The sequence below is a fragment of the Ursus arctos genome, unplaced genomic scaffold (assembly GCF_023065955.2).
Source record: "Ursus arctos isolate Adak ecotype North America unplaced genomic scaffold, UrsArc2.0 scaffold_3, whole genome shotgun sequence".
NCBI lineage: Eukaryota > Metazoa > Chordata > Mammalia > Carnivora > Ursidae > Ursus > Ursus arctos.
Genome location: NW_026622985.1, coordinates 16,551,890 through 16,564,267, shown reverse-complemented (window position 1 = coordinate 16,564,267; position 12,378 = coordinate 16,551,890). Strand labels below are relative to the sequence as shown.

General features: G+C 43.2%; 1 protein-coding gene and 1 long non-coding RNA gene across 4 annotated transcripts in view; both read left to right on the top strand.

The window, feature by feature from the left end:
• Nucleotides 1-3,507, top strand: part of PIK3CG (phosphatidylinositol-4,5-bisphosphate 3-kinase catalytic subunit gamma) — a 33,364-nt gene extending 29,857 nt beyond the window's left edge. For all 3 annotated transcript variants that reach the window (XM_026503546.4, XM_048212897.2, XM_026503567.4), the window contains one exon: nucleotides 2-3,507. In XM_026503546.4, coding sequence (XP_026359331.3) covers nucleotides 2-280 — 279 coding nt within the window. In that variant the 3' untranslated portion in view covers nucleotides 281-3,507. The remainder of the gene's footprint in view (nucleotide 1) is intronic.
• Nucleotides 3,508-6,086: 2,579 nt separating this feature from the next.
• On the top strand, nucleotides 6,087-11,745 carry LOC130542034 (uncharacterized). The gene is made up of 2 exons (XR_008956258.1): nucleotides 6,087-6,424; nucleotides 9,307-11,745. It is a non-coding gene; the product is annotated as an uncharacterized LOC130542034 (long non-coding RNA).
• The last annotated feature ends 633 nt before the right edge of the window (nucleotides 11,746-12,378 follow it).

The window sequence follows — 12,378 nt, the reverse complement described above, 5'->3', positions numbered from 1 at the left end:
GGACGTCTGCGTCAAGGCTTACCTAGCTCTTCGTCACCACACAAATCTGCTCATCATCCTGTTCTCCATGATGCTGATGACGGGAATGCCCCAGTTAACAAGCAAAGAAGACATCGAATATATTCGGGATGCCCTCACAGTGGGGAAGAACGAGGAGGAAGCTAAGAAGTATTTTCTTGATCAGATCGAAGTTTGCAGGGACAAAGGATGGACCGTGCAGTTTAACTGGTTCCTGCACCTTGTTCTGGGCATCAAACAAGGAGAGAAACATTCAGCCTAATTCTCCAGGCTAGAGTTCAGAACAAGTTCGTGCCCTAAAGCTTTAAGTCAGCATGTCTGTCTTCGAACTTGGATCTAAAATGTAACAGGACATCGCGAAGGCGGGCACCTCAGAAAGACAGCCCCATTCCTCGCGGAAGTCTTCACTGGAGGAAAATACTGGCGTGTCACATTGTTTGTTTGAGTCACGTTCGGCTTTAGGCTTAGGTGCAGGTTGGTTTTTTTTCTCATTTGCCTCCGTGATGTCGGAGAACATTCTTAGTTTAAACAAACTAATTACTTCCTCATCGTGCCTGCTGATCTATCTTATTATTGAGTGCTTCTTGAGAATAATTGGTGACATCTATTTTCGTCTGGGTTTACTCTCAATTTTGGTTATTCTTGGGCTCCTCAAACCCTTGAGAGAAAAAGATGTCATCACCCTAGCCTTTCTCTCATTCCCCAAAGAACACTTCCAAACGTCCCCCTCCACATCCGTGGAGGTTAGCAATTTGCTAAAAGCAAAGGAAGGCGAGTTAGCCTTTTCAGTGACTTTTGTAATGAGAGCCTTTTACAGTATACAACTGAGACACACACACACACAATGGAAAACCTGAACCTTTGTGCCCTGGCCCTTCCCTGCTGGTCTGGCTGCAGGGTTACAAAGAGCAATAACAGAGATGAGACCAAGAGGAAATTGTCAAGTACGGTTACTCCAGCCTTCACTAGCATAGAAACAGGAGGAAACTCAAGGGACTCATTTTTTTTCTTAAACCTTTTTATCTTCCTCCCTGCCTCCCTTGGTCCTTAATGGCTAACCCTTCCACAACTTTTTACCCAAGTTGTGAAATCCTCAAGAACGCATCTACCCTGGAATTCAAAGAGCAGTTGAAAAACAATTTCTCCTCTAGGGTTACTGGGATTTTAGGTACTTATTTGTAAAAATGTTTGGTGGAGTTTTTTTTTTTTTTAAGTATATTATTAAAGAGGACATTCTAGGAAATAAGGATTCATTTCCAAATGCTTAATTTTAAATTTTAGTCTAACCAGATTTTTCTTTCTTTTTCAATGGAAGAAGGTCTTTGAGATCTAAACAGTACTTCAAGTTAGGAAGAACACTACGTGCCCTGGCCATCTCTCAGTTGAAAGGACTTTGAAACTCTGACAAATTCTTCAGATTTCCTAGCAATTGAAATGTCGTCTTTAAAAACTATTTTCATTTCCTCAATATTCTGCTATTTATTGGAAGCGTTGTTTAACCTTAGAGAAAGATCGTTAAATTATTTATAAAATATTTTAAAATTATGTATAGTTAATACCTTACCTAGAAATAACTCTGTTAACAGTGTCTACATTTAAACACGATCAGATATAAATAGATATTTAAAATTTTTCTAAATAGATACCTGTTTGACTTCGGTGTAACTCAAACCTTTCTTTTTGTATATTCAAAAGCCCTTTGAAGGAATAGGCAATACTGCATCCTTGCTCGCTTGCTGAGCCTTTCCCCTGGCTCATAAGGGGTCTAGAAAGAACTCTTCCTTGACAACTTGTCCTTTTAAAATCACACTCTATCCTCCTGTACAGAGGACAATGCCCTGTAATGAAATGTTTAATCCTCTGTCTTAATGGAAGGTAGATGTTTTATGGTATTTTTATAACAGCTATTCCCTCACTGTTCTTTTGAGGAAGAATAGGAAGAATGATGCTTTCTAATTCAGAAGAGGATGTATTCATTATTCTTATAAAGAGCAGCCAAGCTTGGCCTTGTACATATTCTGTTTTTTATTTGAATTGCTGGAATAATCATCTTTGATAGAAGAATTACAGAGAGATGTATTTATATTTAGCTTACTGGCCCACGGGCATACCTATTTTCTCTTCAAACCAGCAGGTCCTTAAACACTGGTATATATCCCATTGGGCTCGATTCCTCCATATTTCACTGAAGGTAGGACTTTAACTCTTCAGACTTGCAGATAAAAATCAGCTTTGCGTGTCTCCTTCCTTCATGACTCTCAAGGGAATCCCATGACCCACAACTTCTAGATCTTTGAAAACGTTCTAGAACTAGGGTCATCTCTTCCTGGGAGGAGATTTCGGGGAACTACCCACAACTCCGTCTTCACTGCCAGATGAAAACAGAGATTGTAGGGGCGCCTGGGTGGCACAGCGGTTAAGCGTCTGCCTTCGGCTCAGGGCATGATCCCGGCATTGTGGGATCGAGCCCCACATCGGGCTCCTCTGCTGTGAGCCTGCTTCTTCCTCTCCCACTCCCCCTGCTTGTGTTCCCTCTCTCGCTGGCTGTCTCTATCTCTGTCAAATAAATAAATTAAAAATCTTAAGAAAAGAAAGAAAGGAAAGAAAGAAAGAAAGAAAAGAAAGAAAGAAAACAGAGATTGTAAGTCAGATGATTCAGGTCAAAGCAGCTTCTGTGCATGTCCGGGACTAGCTACATAATTTGCAGAGCTCATTGCAAAATGAAAATGTGGGGCCTGCCATTCAAAAATTGTTCGGAAACTCGAGATGGCAACTGCACAGCATGAAACCAAGCACAGGACGACACGGGTCACAGACCCATGAGGCTGGAACTGCATGTATTTGAACAATGGCTTTGGTGCTCAATTTTACATTTGGACTATGCATGAGTTCAGATAAAGCGCCCAGATCAAAATGTTATTTCTGTTCTGATTAAAATACTTCACCTCTGTGGCTGTACCTTAGGACTTAAAACACTGGTCCATTGTTTTTGGACTGGAACCGAGGCTGCTAAAGTAGAGCAAAGCAGGGGTTCGAGCCCTAGCCCCAAATGACTGTATTTGACGAGCTCTGGTGAAAGTGTGAGGGAGTGGAGACATTACAGATAAAATATAGAAATCCCTGGAGAAAACGCTTGACTTAAAAAAACAAAAAGTAACTTTATTAAGTATATATTTTACAGGAGATGAATTATTTTTTAAAGAAAGGTTAGATAAAGGAATTCAGGATAATTTGGAAGCTGCAAGTCCTCTGTAAATGGAAATTATTTTTGGAAATGAGCCAAAAAAAATAGTTTAGAAAGTAAGTTTCTAAAGCAAATTCTGGCATTTGGTAAACTAGGCTGTATTTGCCATGGCTGTGAAATAAATTGTCAATTGTGTTTCATGATACAAAGAAAAAAATGGGGGGATTTTTAAGGGTTCTGCTGCCTTATTTCTGTTTAACCCAACATAATAATCCTGTTCAATAAATGTGGTTCTAGTCTGTGTACTCGTCTGCATGTTTGCAAAGACTCATTTTTAGGACAGGTGCTGGGGGAACTTAAAGCACGCTCCTTGGCAAGCATACTCGTTCAGAAAGTTCAGACATTCCCTCTTCTGGATAGTCTAGGTCTCCCCAATTGTACTTGCATCTTAACTGTTAAATGTACATTCAAATGAAAGAATCAACATCTTGTGTTCTCTGTATACATCTTTTAAATTTCTGAAAGGCCAGAGATTCCTGAAAGTCAAATTCTTTAAGAAATCTATGGAGTTCCTACAACTTACTAGACTCGGTGCTGAGTACTGGGGATTAGAATATAGAACAAAACTGACCCAGCCTCAGTCTTTACAGAGTTTATACTTTGCTGGCAATAGCAGACACTTCATAATGGGTGTCTCTCGTGGGTTGAAATGTGTCCCCCAAAAAGATACGAAGTCCTAACTCCTGGTATCTGTGAATGCAATTTTATTTGGAAATAGGTTCTACAGATGTAATAAAGTTATGATGAGGTCATGATGGTGGGCCCTGACCCAATAGGATGGGTACTCTTAAGAAAGAATGTAACAGAGGTAAAGATTATAATGTCTGAAACCAAGGAACACCTGAGGCTACCAGAAGCTGGAAGAGACGAGGAAGGGAAGGGAAGGGTCCTCCCCTAGAAGCTCCTGAGGGAGCACGGCCCTGCCAACCCCTTGACTTCAGATTTCTAGCCTCTAGAACTATGAGAGAATAAATTTCTACTGTTTGGAGTCACCCAGTTGGTGATATTTTGTTATGACATAGAGTGTCAACAATCATCAGTTTTGTGGGGGGGTTTTTTTTTGGGGGGGACAGAGTTTATGTAAGTAAACCTGTTTGATATTTTCTGCTGATACCAAAAAGATTTAATTGCATGCAAAATATGTGACAAAGTGCTAATATACTTCATATATAAAAAGCTCTAATAATTCAATAAGTAAAAAATAAACACCTTACCAGAAAAATATCAAATTCACCAAAAAAATACATGTGGCCGATAAGCATATGACAGTGGACCCCAAATCACTGCTGATTAAACAAATGCAAATTAAGATAACTTAAGTTTCCTTTCACCATCAGATTAGCAAAGATCAGCAAAGCCCAGAGGAGGTGATAATTTGGGAGGAAAAACGCTCTATCGCACTGTTGAAAGCAGAGCAATAAATTTATGCATGGTGTTTTGTCAGATTTTATCAAAATTAAGAAGGTTATCTATTCTCTGACCCATCAAGTCCAAGAATTTATCCCTTAGAAATTATTGGACAACTGAGAAAAGACTTAACGGCAGAACAGTTACCAGCATTCTCGGTAATACAACCCCAAATTGGAAACAGCCTAAAATCCCTCAATAGGGGATTGGTTAATTAAATCACAATCATATGGCTACAGTGAAGCCCCTGAAGAGATAAGAGAGATGAAAATGTATTGGCTTCCATGTAGCTCTATGACTTATTGAGTGAAACAAGGTGGTTACAGGCCAGTATTATGGTACAGTCCTATTCAGGTAAAAACGTAGGTTTGTAGCAACATTAAAAGGCTGGGAGAATATATTCACACCCAACAGTCAATCATGATTTTTTTTGACCTTGCGTTTTTGTTTTTTCTCCTGAGCCTTCAGAAACATGACCTTATATTATTTGAATTTTTTAAAAAGGCAAACAATAGTCTTTTAATTTTGGAAAAACAATGCAATCTGCATGATAATCCTATCCTTCCGCTTATATCAAGCCTCACTAAAAGCTCAGAAAATTTTCTCAAAGGGAAAAAAAAAATCATGCAAAGTCAATAATCAAGTGGTGACATCCAAGAGATTGTCAGAAATTTCTGGCATTTAAATGACTATGTCAAGGTTTCTTGCCCTACCCAACCTTACCTGACTGTGATCTTTTGTGCACTAAGGCAGGCCTGATCTGTCCCCCAAAATGACAGTGCTTTTAGAGAAGCGGGGCCTCCGGGGATGCTGTTTAGTCAGTAAGGGATGTCTTGCCGGGTCCAGCTCTTAGCTCTACAAATCTTCTACAGCCCGTGTCCACACTGAACTCTCTAGTTCACACATGAGGTCCCCCTTGGAGGCGCAAACCGCCCCATTTTCACTTCTCAGGAGTGTCAGATTTTTTCTATACATGCACACATTAGTACAAATCAAATCTCCCTGCCTGCTGCTTTGGCAGGACGTTTTCCTTCCGGGAGCCGGCCTCCGGGTCTGGGTTCATAATGCACCAGTCATCGGATTGGGAGGCTATAATGGGGACAGGGGCACAGCAAGGAATATGGAATCCATCTGCAGACCCTCAGCAACACTTCTCTGACCTCAGAGCAGAAGGACGGTCCTCTACGAAGTTTTATACTCAGAGACTCAACCTCAGAATTCTTTTGATTACCCTTCAGTGTTGAAACGGGTCCCTACTCTCTTCAGAGATGCCCCCCATTACCCCCACCACTTCCAGCCACGTGCAGGGTTGTGGCTGAACAGCACATCCCACTACCAGATCTGTATGGTGGCCAAAGCCACTCAGGTCCCCGCCCCCCGCCGTGTCTTTTTTTTTTTTTTTTTGTATCGTCACCAAACACCTGTTCTATAAACTAGCCAGGATTTCCACTGGGAAAATCCCATGGCCACAAGACACTGCCAAATCCCTGACCTCTCCCTGGCTCTGCTCTCCCCAGTCCACGGTTCTGGAAACCACAAGAGAGAATTCCTCTTTTGAAGCAACTCCTTGCTTAATAATTGTTCATCATGACAAAGCACATTCCGCAAGTTTTCCAATAGCGAAGAAGTTGGACTCCTTTAGTCTATGGAGATTGAAAGAAGTCTGAGACTTGAGATAGCCTGATGGAAATGCAGGGTAAGTGTGCGGGCGTGTGGCTGCGGATACCCAGTGGACCGGAAGCCGGCAATCTGGAGGTAAGTGACGTCAGGGTCTAAGTCAGATGCTGTGGGAGCAGCTTAGAGTAGGTGAGGCAGTAAAAACAGTAGTTAAATGGCTCTGGCATTGGATCATTCCAAACTCCATGCAAACTGCCCATCTGAAAGACTTTCCAATCTCTCTAAGCTTTAGCTCTCTCCTCTGTAAACTGGGAAGACACCCAGTACCTCATTCACAGAATTGCTGTGCAGATTAAACTAAATAATGAAAGTGAAGTCGGAATGTCTGGAGTCATTGCTCAATAAATGAAAGCCATCATTTCCGTGCTCCTTCTCAAGGAAGGCTGAAGAAGCTCCAGAAATCAAAACAAAAAGTTCTAAGGCACGAACCTTGGAATGTGACTTCTCGGAGTTCTTTAACTGATGGAGATCTGAACAACTTTCTAAATATGACGTCTTCCCAGTAGGACTTCAAAGGAGAAATAATTTCCACTCTAGGTCAATGTCAGATACCAAGGATATCTTTTAAATAACATCCTTCTCTGACGAGTAGTCTAATCAGTGCACATGATCCATGGGTTCTGGACCTAAGTTAGAGGACACAGAACCAATTGACAAGGCTACTAACTCTTTGTTTGTTTCTTTCAAGCAAAGTCTTGTTTTTTTATTTTTAGAGACTTTATTTATTTATCTGACAGAGAGAGAGCACAAGCGGGGGGAATGGCAGGCAGAGAGAGAGGGAGCTGCAAGCTCCCCACGGAGCCGGGAGCCCAATGCAGGGCTCGATCCCAGGACCCTGGGACCATGACCTGAAGGCTACTAACTCCTACTTAACTTTTTCCCCCATCAACTTTACGGAAAGTTAATTTATATAAAATAAAATTCAGCCATTTAAATGTACAATGTGATGAGTCTGACAAATGTATACACCCATGTATCTGCCACCACAGTCAAGATGCAGTCCGGTCCCATCACCAGAAAGTTCCCTCAGGCCTCCGTGTAGTAAGTTTCTGCCCTTGTCTCCACTGAAATGCTTTTGGTCACTCTAGTTTTGCCTTTTCTAGAATTGCATAGAAATGGAACCATGCCATATGTGGTCTTTTGTGCCAGGCTACTCTGACATTGTATAATGGTTTGGAGATTCATCTAGGTTGCCTAAATAAAATAATTTAGGAAGGCTCACTTGCTGGACAGATTTGCTCTAGTTCACTCCAGAGCCGAACACCAACTTTCATGCTTGTCCACCATCTGTGACAACGTGTGCCAGTGGTTCCCATTCTACCTTAGATTACAGAGAGAGACCGTTGTTGGTTATACAAGACGGTAGGTGACAAGAAGCTTTTATTTCAGGGACTTCAGTTCCTCTGGTTTTCAAATTAGTGCAGAGACAGATAATACTCCCCACTAGTGCTGAAGGGCAAGCAACGAGCCACGCCAGCAGACAGAGGAGCGTGGGAACACCTGTGGTCATCAGAGAATCTGGAAAAGGGACCTTCTAGGGCAGCCTTTCTCTGACTTCAATGTGCACGCACATCAGCAGGCATGCAGATTCTGACTCCATAGGTCTGGGAAAAGGCTGGACGTTCTGAATTTCCAACAAGCTCCCGGGCAAAGCCAGTGCTGCTGGTCCCCGAACCACACTTTGCAGAGCAACATTCTAGAGGACACAGAAGCAGCTCCTGTGGGTTGGTAGGGACAGTCAAAGCTTTTGAAAACATGTACTAACTCTACACTTGAGAAATATGGCTCAGACACATGAATTTTCATCAATACATACATATACATCATCATTCATCTCTGTTTTTTCTACCAGCATCTCAATTTTCTCATCTGTAAAATGGGCATTAAACTATCTCCGTGGTAGGCAGACCTCCGGTATGGTCCCCAGTGATCTCTGACTCCTGGTGTCACACCGTTGTGTGGTTCCCTCCCTTGAGTATGAACTGGGCCTAGCAACTTGCCTCTAACAAATAGAATAGGGCAAAGATGATGCGACATCACTTCCAAGATGAGGTGGCAAAAGCCTGTGAGTTTCATCTTTCTAGCATTCTCTAGCTCACTCTTTCCCACCTGTTCAGCTCGATGAAGCCACCTGCCATGTCATGAGCCACTCTCTAGAGAGGTCTATGTGGGAGGCCTCTGGTCCACAGTGAGAGATGGAGTGAATTCTGCCAGCAACCACATAAGTGAGCTGGGAAAGGGGTCTTTTCAAGTCAAGCCTGTGAGAGACCCAGAGCCAGAGGACCCCGCTAAACCGCACCTGTGTTCCTGATCTGCAGACACCGTGAGATAATAAATTTTACGTTTAAGCCAAAAAGTTTGTGTAATTTATCATGTGGCAATAGATAACTAATACATCTCAGAGTTGTTTCGAAGATTAAAAAAGACAAAGCAATTAACGTATGTGAAGGAACTTAGGACAGTGCCTGACACAGAGCGCCTGCTTGGCAATGTTAGTCGAATCTAAAAACAGCAGAGTCATAAACATCGCCAGGATCTGTAAACAGCAGCTGCAGCCACTAATCTAAGAATAATCCATGTGTATAAAATCTGCCACTTTCAGCCTTGTCAGGGGACCTGCAGACCAAAAAGTTTGACGTGTCCCTATAAATACAAAGACATAACTCATGCCACACGTGTTTTACATATTTATGCAGATATCCCACTTCTGAAACGTGAGCTTGTTGTTTCATGGATCTTAGGGCCATCCTCACATACCCCAGCAGGGAGGAGGAGGAAGAGAGAAAGGGGGGGGCCACAGGAACACCTGAAGTCATCAGAGGATCTAGAAAGAGACCTAGAGCCGCATTTCACTCTAGAAGAGGAAGAGGAGGGGGAGAGAAGGGGAGCACCCACGGAACCATGGTTGGTCAAGTGGCATTCCCACTTTTTCTTCTCATTCTCTCCCTCCTAACTTCTAGTGGATTTGAAGATGCAAGTTCAACAGCCATCATCAAGCCAAATGCAAACTCTAAGAACCACCTACGGGGAAGTCAGTCCAGGCCCGAAGCTGCCACTCCAACAGCCATCGCAGCCCTTCACCAAAACGGGAAGCTCAAATCTATATTATGAAAATCACTGTGAAAAGTGTGAGAGCATTTCAACGTGAGACCAAGTCCACTCTATTTCACAGACCTTTCGGCAGTGTTCACTCTGCGCCCGGCATTCAGCCCTCCTTGGGGATCTCGGGAAACAAAAATAAGTAAAGCGCCATCTGGTGGACGGAACAGGCACAGTCACACCTGACTGCCCGGGAACACCGCGGGGGGGGGGGGGGGGGTATCATCATCTAATGCGCCTGCTCTGTTGCAGGCTTGGGAGTAGGGGCGGGGCCGTAACGCTGACCCTTGACTAGAGAGCGAAGACAGGTTGTGACGTGTTGTAAAGAGGTATAAAAAAAATGAGTCAAGAAAATACAAAGATGCCAAAAGTTCGTTCTGACTCAGGGCCCAGGAAAGGCTTCCTATTGAAGGTAACATGTGAGTGTGGTTTTGAGGAATACATAGGCTCTCACCATGTGGGTAAAAGCATTCCAGACGGGGTGAGGGTAGGAGTGGCACAGACAAAGGCAGTGCGATGGAAAAACGCGCGGTACGTCAAGAAACGCTAACAAGAGCATCGCCACAGAAGCGTCAGCTGTATGGCAAAGAGTGGGAAGCAAAGGCTAAAATGGGGAAGATCATAAAAAGCCTTGAAGCCGAAAAGAGGCTGGATTTATTCTGCATGTAATAGAAAAGCGTGAATACCTCTTAAGGACAATAGCAATTTGGCCATGCAATAGCCAGTACGCTTTAGGTGGCCAGTGACTGAAACCCAATTCAAATTGGCTCAAGCAAAAAAGAATGTATTAGTTCACTCGACTGGAAAGTGAAGAGGTGTGTCTGGAGGCGGGCTCAGCTGGTGCCACAGAATAAGTGATATCATCTCTCAGGACTACTTTCCCCTTCTTGACTTCTTTCTCATGGGGATCCTGTCCGCACTGTGGCAAAGATGGCCATCAACAGCTTAAGACTTAATCCCAGGGGCTTGGGCTCCCCCGTGCGAAGAGAGTGCTTCTTCCCCAATAGTTCCATCAAAGGTCTGGTAGCTGACTCTTTCTGGATAATCAACATCACCCATTACCAACGTAAATGCTATGGCCAGGGGAATGCAGTGCCCATCTTTGGAGACAGAATGGGGGTGGGAGGGAGGGTCTGCCCTACCCAAACCCCACTCACTGAAGGGGTCCTCAAAGGAAAATCCAAGGGCTGTTTTCAAAAGAGTGAGAAATGGGTGAAAAGCTGACAAAAAATAAAACAACAACCCAAAAACCAATACCCTGTCCATTGCAAAATAAAAGAGGAATTCTAGTAGACAGTCTTTTGGAACAAATGCAGTACACAGGTTCCCCCAGAGGCCCAAAAGCCTCTGCAACAGACCAGGCAAGACAATGGTGTGAACCAGACACACAGTACAGGCATGACAGGGACAAAACAGTGGCTCATTACCTCACACAGAGTACTGAAGGGTCAAGAGAGAAACGTTTTAAGTAAATTTGGAAATCATGTGTGCAATCAATGTGATTTAAGGGGTCCTGTGGTACAAAGACGAAACAGGTTTTATTATGTTTCTACCCACGTGAAGTAAGTTCAGGTTATCATGGCTTATTTGCTGTCAGAACAAACACGGGCTAAGATAACTTAGTTTGAAATTAGACAAACAATACATCCAAGTCTACTGGGGGGGGAACAATTACTCATTCACTTTACCTATGGACTCATTTTTCTTCAATTTGCTTTAAAAATTAAATATCTAATTTCATTACAAGCACCATAAAGATCCCTAGCCATATCTGGGGTATAAGTACTTTATTAGGTATATTTCAAAAACAGTGCAGAAGGCAAGATCTCAGGTGAAAGAGTTCAGAACGCAGCACCCCAAAATATGCCACTTTGGCATATGGATTATTTTTAACTGAAAGCACTTAAGAAACAGCAGATGCAAGAATGCTCTGGGCTCCGCTTTTCTGTAAAAGCTTCCTCGAGAGAGGTGCCCGCCCTCCCTGTATTAGGAAGAAAAGCACATCCTAATCACCCAAGACTTGGAATCACCACTGAAATGCATCTGTACAAATACACGAAAATAACTCTCCTCTTCCACTAACTTCCCTCACTGATATATCTCTTAGTAAACTCCCCACAATATACTACCCCTAATCCAAACCCCTTTGCCTTGCCATTTCTTCCCAAATGTACTATTTCCTTATCTAAAAGATCTAAAGGCTTTCTGTTCTGGTCACTTCTTTGGGTCCTCATTCTCTTGTGAAGTGCTCCACGTACAGGTAAAAATTTAATAAAACTTGGATGCTTTTCACCTGTTAATCTGTCTTATGTCATTATAATTCCTAGGCCCAGCTGGAGACACTCAAAGGGCAAGAGAATTTTTTTCCTTCCCTACACAGGAATCTAAATATTCTTTTCATGAAGAAAGTGCTCAAGGCAGAATGGGGTTGGGGAAAGAACACCCTGCTGGAGGTGGGGGGTCCTGGCTCCACCTCAGGGCAAACCAATCAGCCCCCCTGGGGGGTCAGGATTCTCATCTGGACAAATAAGAGGTAGAGCTGGACTCTGCCTAAGGTTCCTTCTCCATCTACAATTCTGTGTTTTTGAACCAAAAAGTCCCCCTAAACCCAGAAGTCTGCCTCCCAGGGACAATTCTGAATCTCCTCAATGCTAGTCCTTTTCTGGTCAGCCTGCGGGGTGGCAGTTCTATAAAAAGCCTCATTGACACTTCCACCAGAAGCTGTCACATGAGTGTGAAGCATTTCTGTGCAGATGATCCAACCACACCCAGTGTGAAGCGCATGACTAAGGCCACACACCCACCTCTCAAATGGCCAGTGGAGGAGGTCAGCGTCCTTGCAGTACCACAAAAAGGACACTTACCACAGCACCCAGGCAGTCAGAAATGACAAGACCCCAAACCCGCAAACCCAGACCATGGAAAGACATGTG